The 19032-nt window shown below is 41.5% G+C and overlaps 1 protein-coding gene across 3 annotated transcripts in view; it reads left to right on the top strand.

The window, feature by feature from the left end:
* The window catches only part of mra (mineralocorticoid receptor form A), a 96593-nt gene extending 86923 nt beyond the window's left edge, over positions 1-9670 (top strand). Inside the window, exons 8-9 of one of the 3 annotated variants that reach the window (XM_090209491.1) lie at positions 3577-3734; positions 5193-9670. In XM_090209491.1, the coding sequence (XP_090065617.1) occupies positions 3577-3734; positions 5193-5348 (314 nt within the window). In that variant the 3' untranslated portion in view covers positions 5349-9670. 3 annotated transcript variants of the gene reach the window in all.
* The last annotated feature ends 9362 nt before the right edge of the window (positions 9671-19032 follow it).

Here is a 19032-nt window from a genome sequence, read left to right as displayed (position 1 = left end):
AGACCCCCTAAGGGAAAATCAAGTCCGGAATTTCAAAGTGGTATTAACAAACTTCACAAGCGTTTTTAAACCTCAAATACACTACAAGTTTCAAATGGCCTGCATAGCAGGAAAGGTCTCCCGGAACAGGGTGATCAAATTAAGATCCTACATCTGTATATCAAATGCAGGCCTCAAGGGTCAACACAGTGCCTCAACTCAGCCATAGGCAACCCAAAAAATAGCTTTTTTAATTTACATTTTTAAAGGTATCAAAACTGACCATAGAAACAGTACAAGGAGAGCAGCTTGTCATTAGCGTACCACTGTGAGGCAGGTCGAGCCACGCTGTGACACCAGAAGGATCTAGCCAGGCAGGTAGCCTATCCTCCTAGACTGGTCCTAGATCTGTTTGTGTTATCTTGCCATCTCCTAGGGTTATTGTCATCATGTGGGCAAAAAACAGATATTGGACCAGGCAAGTAGCCTAGGCTTCTAGACTGATCCCAGATCGGTTTGGGCTGTCTTGCCAACTGCTATGGTCACTGTCATGTAATGTTTGGATCAGATCTGAGACCAGGCAGGTCCTAGACTGATCCCGGACCTGTTTGTTCGGCATGATTGTTCTGACCATAGGTGTTGGCTATTCAGCACATACAGAACTGGGACCAGCTAACACCACGTCTGACCATAGGAGTTGCCTATACAGCACCAACAGATTTGGGACCAGCCCGGCAGGTAGCCTACTAACCTGGGCTATGGTGTGTCATCCTTCTCCCTATGAAACAGGATGTCAATTAAACTTTAAAGTGTGTCATTTGGAACAGTTGGTTGCTCTGGTTTGAGGTAATCATTACCTGAAGATGCTTAGTCAATTACCAACATTAGGTAGAGAACACCTGCCTTAGTGTGCCAACACGGTGTGTGTGTGTAGAGTACCTAACTAACACTGTCCCGTGATATTGCACTTAAAACTAAACAATTGTTTTTTGACCTATAGACCTGTTTTCAATATATGTCTGAATAACATGTGATGCCTCTGTATGACCATAATAATGTAGGTTACTGTGTACTATGATAATCTACTGTAGTAGTAGCAGCTATGATAATCAACAGTGCACAGGAGGCTGCTGACGGGAGGACGGATCACTATAATGCCCGCAAAAACATAAAAACCATGCTGATACAATTCCACTGATTCCGCTCCAGCCATCACCCCTCCCCAATTAAGGTGCCACCAACCTCCAGTGCAACAGTGGAATAACAGTGGCAGAGTTGCAGGCTACTAGTGATAAAGGCACTGTGCTGGTTAGTTTGATTACTGTACCTGCAGCACTTTGTTCATTACACCACAGTGTATATCAGAAGTGTTCCTGTAGGCCTCCACTAGAAGAAAGATCTAAGAGAGACTGTGTTGGGAGACTTGAGAGACAGACATTCTTTGAGAGACGAGGTGTTTCTTAATCAGTTAGCCAGCCAGACACGGAATGTCATTTAAGATGAGGTTGGCAGGCAGCCATATCGCCGTTAGTTTGTCCTCTACGGAGATATGAGCGAGGGAGGGGGAGAGAGAGAGAGAGAGAGAGAGAGAGAGAGCTAAAGGGAAAGAGAGATTTAGAAAGGGAGAAATGGAGAGGATACCTGTATCCATCCTGAGAAGACACACCTATCTAATTTCTCACTTAAAATACTGTCTGTACATCCTGTTCATCACTCTTAGTTATTTGACTGACGCTGTAAGTCAAAAAAAGAGGACAACTACCATGAACTGAATTAAATGGACGAAGTGACAAAGGGTTGATGTGGTTGGTCAACAAAAAGGTAATTGATTAATATACTTATGACATGGTTAGAACCGTAGGGTGTTCAAATGAAATGTTCTCAGGTCAAGTTTAGGTCAAACTGCCATGTGCTTATACAATACATGTACAGTGCCTTGCGAAAGTATTCGGCCCCCTTGACCTTTTGACACATTTCAGGCTTCAAACATAAAGATAAACTGTATTTTTTTGTGAAGAATCAACAACAAGTGGGACACAATCATGAAGTGGAACGACATTTATTGGATATTTCAAACTTTTTTAACAAATCAAAAACTGAAAAATTGGGCGTGCAAAATTATTCAGCCCCTTTACTTTCAGTGCAGCAAACTCTCTCCAGAAGTTCAGTGAGGATCTCTGAATGATCCAATGTTGACCTAAATGACTAATGATGATAAATACAATCCACCTGTGTGTAATCAAGTCTCCGTATAAATGCACCTGCACTGTGATAGTCTCAGAGGTCCGTTAAAAGCGCAGAGAGCATCATGAAGAACAAGGAACACACCAGGCAGGTCCGAGATACTGTTGTGAAGAAGTTTAAAGCCGGATTTGGATACAAAAAGATTTCCTAAGCTTTAAACATCCCAAGGAGCACTGTGCAAGCGATAATATTGAAATGGAAGGAGTATCAGACCACTGCAAATCTACCAAGACCTGGCCGTCCCTCTAAACTTTCAGCTCATACAAGGAGAAGACTGATCAGAGATGCAGCCAAGAGGCCCATGATCACTCTGGATGAACTGCAGAGATCTACAGCTGAGGTGGGAGACTCTGTCCATAGGACAACAATCAGTCGTATATTGCACAAATCTGGCCTTTATGGAAGAGTGGCAAGAAGAAAGCCATTTATTAAAGATATCCATAAAAAGTGTCGTTTAAAGTTTGCCACAAGCCACCTGGGAGACACACCAAACATGTGGAAGAAGGTGCTCTGGTCAGATGAAACCAAAATTGAACTTATTGGCAACAATGCAAAACGTTATGTTTGGCGTAAAAGCAACACAGCTCATCACCCTGAACACACCATCCCCACTGTCAAACATGGTGGTGGCAGCATCATGGTTTGGGCCTGCTTTTCTTCAGCAGGGACAGGGAAGATGGTTAAAATTGATGGGAAGATGGATGGAGCCAAATACAGGACCATTCTGGAAGAAAACCTGAGACTGGGACGGAGATTTGTCTTCCAACAAGACAATGATCCAAAACATAAAGCAAAATCTACAATGGAATGGTTCAAAAATAAACATATCCAGGTGTTAGAATGGCCAAGTCAAAGTTCAGACCTGAATCCAATCGAGTGGATATGTGGAAAGAACTGAAAACTGCTGTTCACAAATGCTCTCCATCCAACCTCACTGAGCTCGAGCTGTTTTGCAAGGAGGAATGGGAAAAAATGTCAGTCTCTCGATGTGCAAAACTGATAGAGACATACCCCAAGCGATTTACAGCTGTAATCGCAGCAAAAGGTGGCGCTACAAAGTATTAAGGGGGCTGAATCATTTTGCACGCCCAATTTTTCAGTTTTTGATTTGTTAAAAAAGTTTGAAATATCCAATAAATGTCGTTCCACTTCATGATTGTGTCCCACTTGTTGTTGATTCTTCACAAAAAAATACAGTTTTATATCTTTATGTTTGAAGCCTGAAATGTGGCAAAAGGTCGCAAAGTTCAAGGGGGCCGAATACTTTCGCAAGGCACTGTATCTTGTGTTATGCAGGCTAGTTGTTTACACCTCCCATTAATACTTATCTTTTGGCTTCCTCTCTCCTCTCAGTTCCCAAAGAGGGCCTAAAGAACCAGGCAGCGTTTGAGGAGATGAGAGTGAACTACATCAAGGAGCTGAGGAGGTCTGTGGGCAAGGCCACCAACAACTCTGGACAGACGTGGCAACGCTTCTTCCAGCTCACCAAGCTACTGGATGCCATGCATGATGTAAGCACTGGACCCACATCACTGTATCCATAACATCAGGCACTGGACCCAGTGCCACATCACCATGCCAAGTCCCATCAACAAGCCTCCTCTATGCTATGCATACACAGAGCAAGTTCAAATAGCAGGTCCCCATCACTGATTGTAGTTTAACAATGTAAGGTAGTATCTCTGAAATAACATATTGCATTCCAATGACTAGCCCTAAAGGGTGTTTATTTTGGAATGGGCAGAGATTGCCCTGTATTGGTGAATGAATGGAACATGGAGGAATCAATGTCCAGGCTCAGAGTGGTGGCCTGGTGGGTCAATACAACTGTCCCCCTAACTAAATGCACTGAACGCACTGACTGTAGGGGTTATGCAAGGACAACTTAGCATGTGGTGAAACATTAGGAGCTAGAAGCATTAGGAAAAATACTCACATCTCACAAAGGGAAAAGTCCCTGATATTGGGGCTATGACAGTCTAAAATCAGTCTGTCAAACCATACTTTTGAAAGAAGTAGGATTTGAAGTGATTGACATGCATCAGAAAGGTATTGGGAAGTTCAGAAGATCAGGCAATAATCTTGTTTTTTTCTACACTGAAGATCATAGATCTTCATTGATGTTCTTTTTCCCCCCAGTCTGATTTAGTGCCTGGTTTTGTCCACTCTAATGAGTCCTGCACTGTTTGTGGGCATTGTAGACACATACGTGTTCCTGAGAGTCGTCTCCTTCAGTGATGGGGTCATAATATTTTGTAGCTTAAACTGTTCAAAAGAGACGCATTTGTAGGAAGAAAACAAAAAACGCTCTGTTTATTACAACCGCATATAGAAGCTACCGGAGGTTACTGACGTAACCCTGGTTCTATGAACCAAGCAATTATTATATTTATTTTTCCCCAGAGTTTCCCTCGTGATCCCATTTTCAACTCATGCAACCCCTAGTTTGGGAAACGATGCCCTATGTAGAAGAGGAGGTATAGTCTATTGAGAATCAGTAGCACCCCCTAGTGGTATGTCAGACTCATGAGTTGTGACCCCTAACCGATAAACAATTACAGTCATATCAATGCCATGACAAAGTTAACCTAAGGATCTGGCTATGGTAGGTGGCATCACTCTGAATAAGGTACGGTAAGGTAACCGAACACACGTCAGAAAAGGGGAATGCCAATTCAAGGTTTCCCAGGGCACAAAGTTAACCCCAACTTCCAAGAACAAGGCTTTGATTGTACTGTGTATTATTCACACTTCATGATATGCCAATGAAATCCCTATGCAAACACAGCTGGATTCTATCAAACTACAACTCTCGTTCCCGCTCTCCCTCCCCCGCTCTCCCTCTACCCCTCTCAATGTGTATTTTCTACATTTATCTCTCTGCATTGTTGGGAAGGACCCATTTCACTGTTAGTCTATATGTGACAAATAACATGTTATTGATTGATCCCTCCCTCTCTGTCCTCTAGCTGGTGGGGAACCTGCTAGACTTCTGTTTCTACACGTTCCGTGAGTCTCAGGCTCTGAAGGTGGAGTTTCCAGAGATGCTGGTGGAGATAATCAGTGACCAGATACCAAAGGTGGAGTCGGGCAACACACACACCCTCTACTTCCACAAGAAGTGACTGTACTGAGTCCTTGGGAGGAAGAGAGGAGAGAGAATTAAATAACGAGAGGGGGAGGAGTGGGAGAGGAGGAAGGCCAAGGAAGGACCCTAGCCTCAGGAGTGGCCTAACTACTATGCCAGCCAGTCAATCTGCTGCCCCCTCCCCTTTCTCAAATGGGAGAGGAAGTGACACGTGAGGGGCAGGAAGTGAGGTGGAGGAAGTCGAGTCCCCCACACTGCAATCTCCGTCCGCCGGTTAGAGAGGTGACGCTGAGTGAGTGACATCTCAGAGCCAAGGAAAACGCACTGACGAGGACTTTTTAAAATGTGACAAAGAAGCATCCCGACCCTTAGCGTGCCCCCCCCCCCCCAAAGACGATGATGTTTTTCTATGGATTCGAAGCCATACATTTTTTTGGTTGCGCTACAGTCCATACATTCACACAGACCCACATGTACAGTAATGCAGCACGCACACAGGTAGACAGTAACACAGACCATCTTACCATCCTGAAAAATGTCAGATGATAACTGTGCTTTCATGGATATTAGTTCTACTACTCTGACAATATGGAAAACAATGCTTAGATGTTGCTATGCAGTGTATTTTCATTAGGTTACATGGCAACATATACATTTTTTCATGACAAAGACTAAATGTAGGGTTTCTGTGAGAGGATCAAGGTCTATTTGAACATACTCCAAGGGCTATACAAGCTTAACAATAAACTGAATAGTTGTTTAAAAGGTAACTAATTCCACTTTTGTTCTGCAGTGGTGTGCATTACAACACCCAAATGCCCGCATAACTAAAATTGTTTTAACGTTGTATAACGATCAAAAACGTAACTCGTATTAATATGCAAAAACTTCAAAATGAAGAATTTTCAAAAGTATGGTGTTTTGTGTGATCCAGTGTGAAAAAAGTTGAGTAACAGTTAAAAGTGAATCTGCCATGTCATACGTGAAGGCTTTCTGATATGTAGATGATTAACAACGCAACATTTGTCAGTAGATTAATTCCAACCAAAATAGGTGCAGGAGTATGGAAACACCGGATGGATTCACAATGACGACTTTCCCTCACATCTTAATGCGTTTGACCGCGGTACACCCAGTTAGTTATCCAGGGGTTCTCAACTTTTTGGGGCTGTGACCTCTTTTTTCATAGCAAATTCATCAGGAACCCATTCATAAATCAGAACACAACTCTAATGACTAAAAATAGCATAAAAGGATTTTTACTAGGACTTTGGCTGTGCATGGCTGGACGAACCAAGTCTTGGGCCCTGGGAAAGACCATTTTAAAAGGCCCTTGGCATCGGAGAGAAAACGTTGCCGTTTTCAAGCTAATTTCCTGCAATTCTACACATTTTGTCATGGGGCCGATTTGTTGTTGTAGCTTTAAAGTTAATATCCTAAAATTCTACACATTTTGCCATGAGGCAGAGATAAAACTTAGCTGTTTAAAGCTTGAATGACAGTGCATATAAAAAACATTTTTGGGGAATACAAGGATAATTAATATTGAATATTGATAATTGGTTGAGTACTGTGGACACCAATATCCCTGTGAGCCTCCCAGGCCCATGTTCCCCAGGGTTAAGAACATCACTTGTACAGTAGATTAATAATATGTATTACACCCTTTATATAGTATTATTCCACAGATCCCTTGGCCCAGATGTGTTTAATCTGTTAGTAGTAATAAAAATACAAAATTAAATGATAAACATTTTGAGATGTGGAGCCCACTTTGAGAACCCCTGAGTTATACAGTATAGTGAAAACATCAGAGCACCCATTTCTTGGTCTATTTCTACGTACTTACAGTGCATCCAAACCAGCACCCTTTGTGAAGTCAACCGACACTTATCTACCGTTTCCAGAAATAATAATGAAGCATTTGTGTTGTTGCAAAGGTTTTCGGTTTCATAAACCAGACATTTTACACCCAAGGTGCTTCTTTTTGTAAACGTAAAGATGAAATAACACTTTTCTGGTAACTAACACATGTACAATTATCAGCATTAGATACAGGGTTGGGTAGGTTACTTTCTAAATGTAATCTGTTACAGTTACTAGCTACCTGTCCAAAATGTTAATCAGTAACGTAATTTTGGTATTACCCAAACTCAGTAACACAATCTGATTACTTTCCCCTTAAGAGACATTAGAAGACGCCAAAAATAATCCATCAAACGCATTGTGTGTGTCAGTGGTCTCCGACTTGTGATCAGATCCGCTCAGGTGGAACTTAAACTTGCCTTTCTCATAGAGAAAACGGAAAGGTGTCGTAATGGATTTTTTTTCCACAAACATCCATTCTGAATTTAAAAGTAATCCTTGAAGTAATCTAGGTTTTTAAAAGTAGGCATCCGTAATCGGATAACAACATTTGTGCTGGTAAAGTAACTGATTAGTTGCATTTTTTGTAATCAGATTACATGTAACTCCCCAACCCTGATTAGATACAGTGCCTTGCGAAAGTATTCGGCCCCCTTGAACTTTGCGACCTTTTGCCACATTTCAAGCTTCAAACATAAAGATATAAAACTGTATTTTTTTGTGAAGAATCAACAACAAGTGGGACACAATCATGAAGTGGAACGACATTTATTAGATATTTCAAACTTTTTTAACAAATCAAAAACTGAAAAATTGGGCGTGCAAAATTATTCAGCCCCTTTACTTTCAGTGCAGCAAACTCTCTCCAGAAGTTCAGTGAGGATCTCTGAATGATCCAATGTTGACCTAAATGACTAATGATGATAAATACAATCCACCTGTGTGTAATCAAGTCTCCGTATAAATGCACCTGCACTGTGATAGTCTCAGAGGTCCGTTAAAAGCGCAGAGAGCATCATGAAGAACAAGGAACACACCAGGCAGGTCCGAGATACTGTTGTGAAGAAGTTTAGATTTGGATACAAAAAGATTTCCCAAGCTTTAAACATCCCAAGGAGCACTGTGCAAGCGATAATATTGAAATGGAAGGAGTATCAGACCACTGCAAATCTACCAAGACCTGGCCGTCCCTCTAAACTTTCAGCTCATACAAGGAGAAGACTGATCAGAGATGCAGCCAAGAGGCCCATGATCACTCTGGATGAACTGCAGAGATCTACAGCTGAGGTGGGAGACTCTGTCCATAGGACAACAATCAGTCGTATATTGCACAAATCTGGCCTTTATGGAAGAGTGGCAAGAAGAAAGCCATTTCTTAAAGATATCCATAAAAAGTGTTGGTTAAAGTTTGCCACAAGCCACCTGGGAGACACACCAAACATGTGGAAGAAGGTGCTCTGGTCAGATGAAACCAAAATGTAACTTTTTGGCAACAATGCAAAACGTTATGTTTGGCGTAAAAGCAACACAGCTCATCACCCTGAACACACCATCCCCACTGTCAAACATGGTGGTGGCAGCATCATGGTTTGGGCCTGCTTTTCTTCAGCAAGGACAGGGAATATGGTTAAAATTGATGGGAAGATGGATGGAGCCAAATACAGGACCATTCTGGAAGAAAACCTGATGGAGTCTGCAAAAGACCCGAGACTGGGACGGAGATTTGTCTTCCAACAAGACAATGATCCAAAACATAAAGCAAAATATACAATGGAATGGTTCAAAAATAAACATATCCAGGTGTTAGAATGGCCAAGTCAAAGTCCAGACTTGAATCCAATTGAGAATCTGTGGAAAGAACTGAAAACTGCTGTTCACAAATGCTCTCCATCCAACCTCACTGAGCTCGAGCTGTTTTGCAAGGAGGAATGGGAAAAAAATTCAGTCTCTCGATGTGCAAAACTGATAGAGACATACCCCAAGCGATTTACAGCTGTAATCGCAGCAAAAGGTGGCGCTACAAAGTATTAACTTAAGGGGGCTGAATAATTTTGCACGCCCAATTTTTCAGTTTTTGATTTGTTAAAAAAGTTTGAAATATCCAATAAATGTCGTTCCACTTCATGAATGTGTCCCACTTGATGTTGATTCTTCACAAAAAAATACAGTTTTATATCTTTATGCTTGAAGCCTGAAATGTGGCAAAAGGTCGCAAAGTTCAAGGGGGCCGAATACTTTCGCAAGGCACTGTACAATAACCTTCAAACATACTGTATGGCGTTGATATTGGAACTGGATGTTGGAAAATGCCATTACTCTACAGTCACAGTGCTTTCAGTAAATGCATAATGTATTCAAATGTACCTGGCAAGCGGCAAATACATACAGTAAATGCAATGGCACTTGCTTAGGTTACAGTCACATTTCCCCCACTGTTGTACAGAAACTGTTTTGGAAGTACATGTTGATACTGCTGATAAATGATTGACTCATTGCATTGGCCACCTGTCCTGATTTTGTGTTGTCCATCTTGTCTTTGGGCCAACTCTAGATGTATGGCCAGTCATCTGGACCATTCTTACCAGACCTGGGTTCAAACATGATTCAAAACCTTTCAAACTACTTTGAGCGTTTGCTTTAGTCTGCCGGGACTGTCAGGTGGGTGGGGTTTGCATTTTTTGGGACATTTCAATTGGTTCTATTGCAAAAGTCAAGCTCAATTAAGTACAGCTAAAGAATTTGAAACCATTTCAAATAGTACTTGAACCCAGGTCTTATTCTTACTAGTTTCACACCAGATTGACTGACTGCTTAACCATTGTGGAACACTATGATGCTACTGAATAGCGTGAGAGATAGAGTCGTTTGAGAGGAAAAACAGAGGGGGCGCGTTTGGTTCCATCGTTTCACCTCGTTTGTGAGTGAGTGTGTGTGGTTGTTTGTTTTTTCCCCTGGCAAGCACGAGCATAATTGATCTTCTTTTTTCGAGGGCATTGTTAGTTTTCCTACGTTCTATAGGATTATGCTGAATATCCTAATTGCCTGAATTAGATTTGTACAGAAGAGATGTGACAATTGAGGCATTAACCCAACTAGAACATTGTGTGTCTGGTTGATAACTAAATGTGAATAAAAATGGGGAGACCCTGCATGAATAAGGCCTATAGTTTAAAGAGATAGTTCACTTCAAAATGTGAACTCCCCCTTTAAGGTGCTGTTGGTGTTTCACTATAGGTTCTACTTTGTAGGAAGCTGTCCAGTGTTGGACATAGAGAACAGACAATGGCAGGAGGATCACGATTAAAGAAAAAGCCAGTCCCTATGCTTAAACGGTCTCATTTTGCAGACTGTCCATCCATGTCCCTTTTGTACATTGCTGTGTTGAAGTTGTGAACTGAAGGACCCTAAAGACACGCTGTAAAGAACTGCTATTATTTTTCTTCTTGTTTTGCTCCTCTACCCTCTCCTTTTTATTTTTTAAAAATAGTGTCAAAAAAAGTTCATAGGACGAATGGGAAAAGTATTTTTGAAAGAATTATATTTTGCTGGAAACAATATTTAAGTACTTTGTCTAAAAATAAAAAACATAACTTTTTTTGTAAAGTGAAATGTTTATGCATGCTTTTTTTGATGAGATGTTTACATTGTATTTAAGAAGGGAAAATTGTGCCTTTTTATCTCACCTGATTTAAAATTTTACAGTATATATTGTAAATAATAAAGAAAGTCATTATGTTTGAGTAGTGTAAAAAACATTTATGCTTTGAAGGAATAATCCGGTCAAAAACTATATTTTGGTATTGTTTCATTAGTCCACTGTTAATAGTGTAAAAAAATTAAATAAACTACTTCATCAGTCAAGTTTTCAAGATGTAGGATTTTCAAGAAGCAAATGCTGTCGTGGGTGTGGGGGGTAATTTTCAACTCGGAATTCCAAGTTGGAAACTGGCATATTTCTAGAGCTCCGACTTTCTAACCCTGAAGATCTCTGACATGATTTTACCCCGTTTTTTTGTCTTGAAAGCACCAAAGTTGCACTTTGCTTATTGAAAAACATGCATCTTGAAAACTTGACTGCTGACATGCAAAAACATTGAGACTGTATCAACAGGGGATTAATGAAACAAATTAAATATATTGTTTTTGAGTGGATTATTCCTTTAACTTACATCTTGTTGGAATATCTGCAGTTCATGCGGCTCCCACTTGTTATGTTGTCGTTTTGGATCATAGAAAGAAATGGCACAAGGTTCACACGATAAAGCTAGCCTGCTCCCAGATCTGTTTGTGCAGTATTGTCAACTCTTGCCAGTCATTGTGATGCCAAACATGATAACGATTGGCAGGAGTTGGCAAGACAGCACAAACAGATCTGGGACCAGGCTACAAAAAGCCAACGGGTTAGAGTGAGTTATGAAAGTACCAAACATTGTGACAGACACTTTACTACCTGAATGTTAGAGAAAGAAATGTCCTCTTTTTTTCTTCTTCCGTTACAAATAATGTTAACTGTTTATCTGACATTGTTTTGTACTTTTATTTTGCATTTTATGTCAATGTGACTTAAAAAAAAAAGTAGGCAAACATATGTCATTTCTTTGTTACAGAGAGTAGACAGTACCAAACTATGGATCAATGAGTTCTTGCTGTTGACATGATCATCTCCCAACCCCCTTGGCGATATGTGATTTAATAGCACCACACAAATCAAGCAATCAAAAAAAAGAAGATTAAAGCTGAAATACTGTAGGTTGAAAATACTCTTGCCTCTTCAGTTTGTTCAGCTATTAAGGTTCCAACTCAGATACATTGTGAAAGACAGGTTGATGTGGTCACCACAATTGGGATTCATTTTACTACACTTCCAATCCATTTAGGAAATAATCTGGACATTCCATTTGAATTGGAGGAAAGGCTCATTGGGGTATAACTCTTGGATTGACTGAAAGTCTGACACCTAAATGGATTTGACTCCAATACTGGTGATAATATAGAACCCAAACCGTGCTACCCTGGGATTTCTAGAAACAACCATTTGTATCATTGAGATCTGGATGCATCATGACTGTTCACAGGTTTAGTTGGCTTGGTCTCAGGTTTTGCAGTGCTCCCAATGGAAGTTCTACTGTATATGGCTTACTGCCTTGCTCAGAAATAAGTTAGTGGTTATCTGCGCATCCTTTTACAGTACAACACTATGCATGTGTACAAAGGGATTTCCGACCACCATCTCATTTACAGTATGCATATAGAATAACAAATGAGGACTTTCAATTCCGATATATTCTAAACAAAAAAGCTTATTACTCATCTTTTACAGCATTCATTTATCTCTGTGCAAGGACATGGATGTACAGTAAACTCCAAAAGTATTGGGACAGTGACACATTTGTTGTTTTGGCTCAGTATTTCAGCACTCTGGATTTGAAATGATGCACTGACTATGAGATGTTAAAGTGTATCATAATGCTAGGATATGGGACCAAATACTGAACTTTAGACTATTTTATTACACAAGTGAATTTGTCCGAGTACTTTTGGTCCCCTAAAATGGGGGGGACTACGTACAAAAAGTGCTGTCCTTTCTAAACGGTTCACCCGATAAGGATGAAAATACCCTCAAATTAAAGCTGACAGTCTGCTCTTTAACCTCCAGTCATTGTATCATATCAAATCCAAAGTGCTGGAGTACAGAGCCAAAACAACCAACAATGTGTCACTGTCCTAATACTTTGAGCTCACTATGTAGCTTACCATCGATTTCTGTTCTACTTACAGTTGTAATGGAGCCACAGCATTCACATTTTTTTTTAACAAACATCAACCCCGTATATTGAGACTAAGCCATATCCCCAAAGCCACATCCCCAAAGCCACATCCAAGCTCAGCATTTCCTATTAATAGCACCTGGTTTGTTTTTATCCCAAAATAAATTTTTAATCCAATGCTTTGTACAATATTTGTCAGCAACTATCCACAGTACATGAATATCCTTCAGCGTGAATAAAAACTAGTTCCTACTACAAACTGTATATCTTGAAGCAGATATTTGCCATAACTGTGTTTGCAAAACTATCAAGAGATTCCAATAAAACCGTTAACAAATAATGTCATTTTTGATTTGCAGTTTGTAAGTAACATCTAGTGTGTGCATGCGTCGGAAGACTCCAATGAGATTGTCTGAAAGAGGAAAACCAGAGGGAATGCACACAGCTCGAGCCACTGGCTTATCCAATATGTATATATAGATCCAAGACTGGGAAAATTGGAGTAGGAGGATGGGAGGGATAGAGAGCCAGATGACTAATTAAGATGTGCCAGGAAGAGAAGAAAATGAGTCGAGAGACAGAGGGAGAGAATTTAGCATGTTATCCAAATGCATGTTTATTTGTTTTGCTAATATCAACTTATTTTTTTTTTTTTTTTTAGCTCATACAGACTTAACAATTCAATCGATAATGAAAGAGGGATGGAAAACAGCAGAGAAAGACTAAAGAGACATTTATAATATTATAACCCCCCTCCACCAGCCACCCTTGTAGACAGAATCACCATTAACCTCATTAAAAGCTGATCTGAAAATACTCCCGGATGCCAGACTGCAGCAACAGAACCCGACCAGACAGTATTACTTTTGCTCATTTCTTTTCTCTCCCTCGCTCTTGAAAAATCCACAGCCCACTTCCAAATCTCCCCCAGATTTCCAATAGCTTTCACTGTGTAGTCGTGCCAGATAAACAGAATCTATTGGATCAGTCCCATTTCACGGCTGCACCCGGCGCACATGGCAGCTTCTGTGGCCCCCTTTCTCTCTCAGCTACCTCTTTTTCTCTCTCCCAACATTCTACACTCTGCTTTACATTTATTTCTCTCTCATTTCTTCATCTGTTCTTTTCACGCTGCATTGGTTCTTATCGCTTTCATTTTCTGTGGTTGCCTAATCGCACTCTGGAAAATCCTTTCCCACCAAGATAGGCTAATATTCAGATATTCTGATTCAAGGGAATTTAGATTTTAATCTGGTGTATTAGGATAACAATCACATTGTGTACGTCATATTCTTCTAAATGCTTACTTACAGGCCCTTCCCAACAATCCAGAGAAAGAAAATAGAGAAATAATAATAGAAAAAAAAACACAAGTAATAGATACACAATGAGTAACTTGGCTATATACCAAGTACCAGTACCAAGTCAATGTGCAGGGGTACGAGGTAATTGAGGTAGATATACACAGCAATAAAGTGACAGGATAGATAATAAACAGTGCAAAGGGTCAATGCAGAGAAACTGAACAAAAACAAAGGCAACATGCAACAATTTCAAAGATTTTACTGAGTTACAGTTCATACTGTATTAGGAAAGCAGTCAATTTAAATAAATTGATTAGGCCCTAATCTATGGATTTCACATGACTAGGAATACAGATATGCATGCGTTGGTCACAGATACCTTAAAAAGTAGGTGTGGATCAGAAAACCAGGCAGTATCTGGTGTGACCACCATTTGCCTTATGCAGCACGACATCTCCTTTGCATAGAGTTGATCAGGCTGTTGATTGTGGCCTGTGGAATGCCCACTGCCACCATGGGGCACTCTGTTCACAACTTTGACATCAGAAAACTGCTCGCCCACACAACGCCATACAGTACATGCTGTCTGCCATCTGCCCGGTACAGTTGAAAACAGGATTCATCCGTGAAAAACACTTCTCCAGCGTGCCAGTTGCCATCGAAGGTGAGCATTTGCACACTGAAGTTGGTTACGATGCCGAACTGCATCAAGACCCTGCTAATCTCAGACGATCCCGCAGGTGAAGAAGCCGGATGTGGAGGTCCTGGGCTGGCATGGTTACACGGGGTCTGTGGTCGTGAGGCGGCTTATGGTAGAGAAATTAACATTGCATTCTCTGGCAACAGCTCTGGTAGACATTACTGCAGTGAGCATGCCAATGGCATGATCCCTCAACTTCTGTGGCATTGTGTTGTGTGACAAAACTGCACATTTAAGAATGGCCTTTATTGTCCCCAGCACAAGGTGCACCTGTGTAATGATCATGCTGTTTAATAAGCTTCTTGATATGCCACACTTGTCAGGTTGATGGATTATCTTGGCAAAGGAGAAATACTCACCAACACACAGGGATGTAACCTAATTTGTACACACAATTTTAGAGAAATAAGCTTTTTGTGTGTATGTTAATTTTCTGGGGATCTTTTATTTCAGCTCATGAAACATAGAAACACCACTTGACATGTTGAGTTTATAGTTAACCAAATACCGACCCGGACTAACTACTTAGCAGTCTTACGGCTTGGGGTAGAAGCTGTTTAGAGTCCTGTTGGTTCCAGACTTGGTGCATCGGTACTGCTTGCCGTGCGGTAGCAGAGAGAACAGTCTATGACTTAGGGGGTTGGAGTCTGACAATATTTAGGGCCTTCCTCTGACACCGCCTGGTATAGAGGCCCTGGATGGCAGGGAGCTTGGCCATAGTAGTGTACTGGGCAGGACGCACTACTCTCTGTAGTGCCTTGTGCTCGGATGCCAAGCAGTTGCCCTACCAAGCAGTAAGGCAGCCTCCGTTTCCTGTAGTCCACGATCAGCACCTTTGCCTTGCTGACGTTGAGGGAGAGGTTGTCCTGGCACCTTACTGCCAGGTCTTTGACCTCCTCCCTATAGGTTGTCTCACCGTCGTCGGTGATCGGGCCTACCACTGTCATGTTGTCAACAAACTTGATGGTGTTGGAGTCATGCGTGGCCACGCAGTTGTGGGTGAACAGGAGGGAACTAAGCACGAACCCCTGTAAGGTATTACAGATTGGGTCAGGGAAAGGTTGAACATTTCAGTGTAGACACTTGCCAGCTGGTCACCCACATATTCTTTTATAAAAAGGAAAGTGTTGAGACTTCTGTTACATTGTTATGGCATAAGCTGAACACTGTCACTAGGCTGTGGTCTAGGGGCCATGATGTAATAAAAGACAAGGTCTACTTTCAGGTGCTCAAGGACATCGCACCGCAGGTGGTGGACGACAGCTGAGGCGTGGCCGAAGACTGCTGGCCGAGGAAATTAAAAACATCCAGCTAGATTTTTACTGTATCAAAGTACACAACTATAAGTGACGGCATGGATGATTGGGGCTATACTGTAAGTGAATCTCACGAATAGACGGAAGGGCAGAGACAGACAGGCAGGCAGCCAGTCAACTTTTTCTAAGTGAGCAGCAATACACTCATTTTCATCCCAGCTCCTTCAAGTCCTAATATAAGTAATATTGGGTTAGCTCCTCAACAAGAGTGACTACAGTAGTATCAGTGATTTTCTTAAATTACCTAAAAATTTGCAGGGAGGGTGAAAGAAGTGGAGCAAACAGAAGCTGAGTGAGACTGACAGAGCGAGAACGGGGCAGACAGAGGCTGCCCACAAAGCTCGCTTTGCAAAATAAATGTACACATGCATGTTATCCAATCATTGCACCCACACTGCTCATGAGCGTCTGCGTAGCCAGGCGCTAAAAAATAACTTGGTTCTATTTGTGACGCTTGATGCGCTGCAAGTCCCGACTCTCCCATCTCATCATTGGTTTTTAGGAGCATATACCCATTTGGGTGATTGAAAGATGAACTGAGGTCCACACTCCAGGCCAGTTGATGGTGGTAACGCATCTTAAAGTTGGTTGCCAACCGCCATATAAAGTACAAAGAAGAAGCCAGAAGGAGAAGCGATTACTAGAAACAAAGCCTGTTTACCCTTTTACCTGTGGATTAATTGTCAGACGACTAGAGGACCTTGTGCATTTCAGGTAAAATAACCAAATGTTTATATCACAGGACAAATTAGCTAGCAACAAACAGCAAGCTAGCTAAATTTCCATAAATGTTTGCTTATCGACCGGTCCCGATATTAATATAGTTGGTTCAGAGTTCGTTTTGATATCTCAATCTGCGTAGTCCTGATCACATCTGGTGTGGGGGGACAAAATTCAACATGCGCGCGAGCGGTCTGGTCAGCATGAGGCAGTAACATGCTGACCAGACCAGACACGTTGCGTGTGCAAGCATCGCAAAATAAATGTAGAAATCCATGTTATTCAATTATTGCGCGCGCCATCAAGCGTCTGCGATGCCAAGGGCTAAAATAGAAGTCAGTTCAATTTCTGACGCAGATCGTGCTGAAAGTCCTGCCTCTCCCATCTCATTGGTTTATAGAAGCAGGTACCCACGTGCCATCTCCTCATTTGTTATACCCACATAGGCGATTGAAAGACAAACCGTTTTGCCGGTCGTCATGGAAATACTATGAAAGTTTAGATGGATCACCATATAAATTCAAAGATGAAAAAGGCTGGAAGGAGGAGAGATGACTAGAAACGATTCGGTTGGCCGTTATGTGTGGATTAATTGTTGGAGTAGAGGACCTTGTGCATTTCAGGCAGCGTGTCGTGATCACGTTTGGTGTAGGGAGACAAAATACATTTATGCACGATGTCGCAAGCGCAGCCTGTTTGGGTTCCGTGTAAGATGGACAAACGCAAAAAAGAGATGAGACAAAAAGAGAAAAAGAGCAAATTAAAGCGACACAAAGACAAAGAGAGAGACAGGCAGATAGTGAAGACACACAGAGTGAGAGACAAAATCGAGGCAGTCTGATAGTGAGAATAATTTGAGTCTCATTAGCTCAGCTTTGTTTGATTATGTAACCACTGCTGTCACAGCCTCCTCTTTTGCCATCTTCATTTCGAGCCATGACTCCTCCTTCACCATTACTTCCCCCCCACCACACTACCCCCCCCTGGACACAGACCACCCTGTATTTATTTTTAGCCTAAACATCCGGCCCAGCTAGTCGGCATGCCCTGCTCTCCAGTACAGACTACGTAAGAGTGGATGTCTTATGGTGCTTTCAAGACAACTGGGAACTCTGGGGAAAATAAATAAATAAAACTAGGTAAGATCATGACGTCAGTGATCTTCAGGTCGGAGCTCTAGAAAGAGGCCCAAGTTTCCGACTTGGCTGACCATTCAAAACAATGTTTCCCAGTCGGAGCTAGTCCCCCCCCATCATGTTCCAAGCGGTCTTGAATGCGCTGAAGTCAGATTTCGGAGTTCCGTTGTTTTGAACTCGGCAAGACTTGGGAGGCCAACGACGCGTGATAATTATCTAACACTGCATCACATCCCAGTGGCCCGCTGGAAGCAATTTGTACATTAATTACGCCAGATGAAATCCCAAGGATTCTCACATGTGAGTGGAGAATTGAGGTTTGATAGAGACATCACGTGGCCTGTTGACACAGCCTATGATCCTTCGGAAAATACTGTAGTCGTACAGCTCCAATAGACTGGACTAGAGCTTTGTCGGTCTATCCTAATGTATAATGCAAATTTAAGTAGGCCACCATTATAAAGTGGAAGACCAACTCGACTGCAGACAGTCGGGCTGTAGCAGACTGAATCAGTGATGAAAAATCTCTGCAGTGTCTATAGAGAAATGTCTACTGAATATCCAATGACTCAATAAGTAGAAAGGAAACATTCAGTAAGACTTCAAATGATTTCAATGTACTTAAAACACAGATACTGTTAATTTGTACCACTAGAACAAGCAGGTTGATTCATTAAAAACTGCAGTAGCCAAAGATGTCCATTTCTTAATTATTTTTGGGGCCCCAAAATGATAACCTTTGATATATTCTATTCAATTGTTCTTCCACAGAAAGTCCTGACAGTCCAACAAACTTCTTTGAAAAGATTCAGTGGAGTTGCCATTTTACTTTATATCAAATATTCTTTTGGGAAGACCATTTCAGTCTGCAGTGTCCATCTACTCTCCAGTTATCAGAAGAATACATAATC

Source organism: Oncorhynchus mykiss, chromosome 19 (assembly GCF_057628025.1).
Source record: "Oncorhynchus mykiss isolate SJ-2025 chromosome 19, ASM5762802v1, whole genome shotgun sequence".
Classification (NCBI taxonomy): domain Eukaryota; kingdom Metazoa; phylum Chordata; class Actinopteri; order Salmoniformes; family Salmonidae; genus Oncorhynchus; species Oncorhynchus mykiss.
The sequence above is the reverse complement of the archived record's forward strand: the minus strand, read 5'-3'. Positions and strand labels throughout refer to the sequence as shown.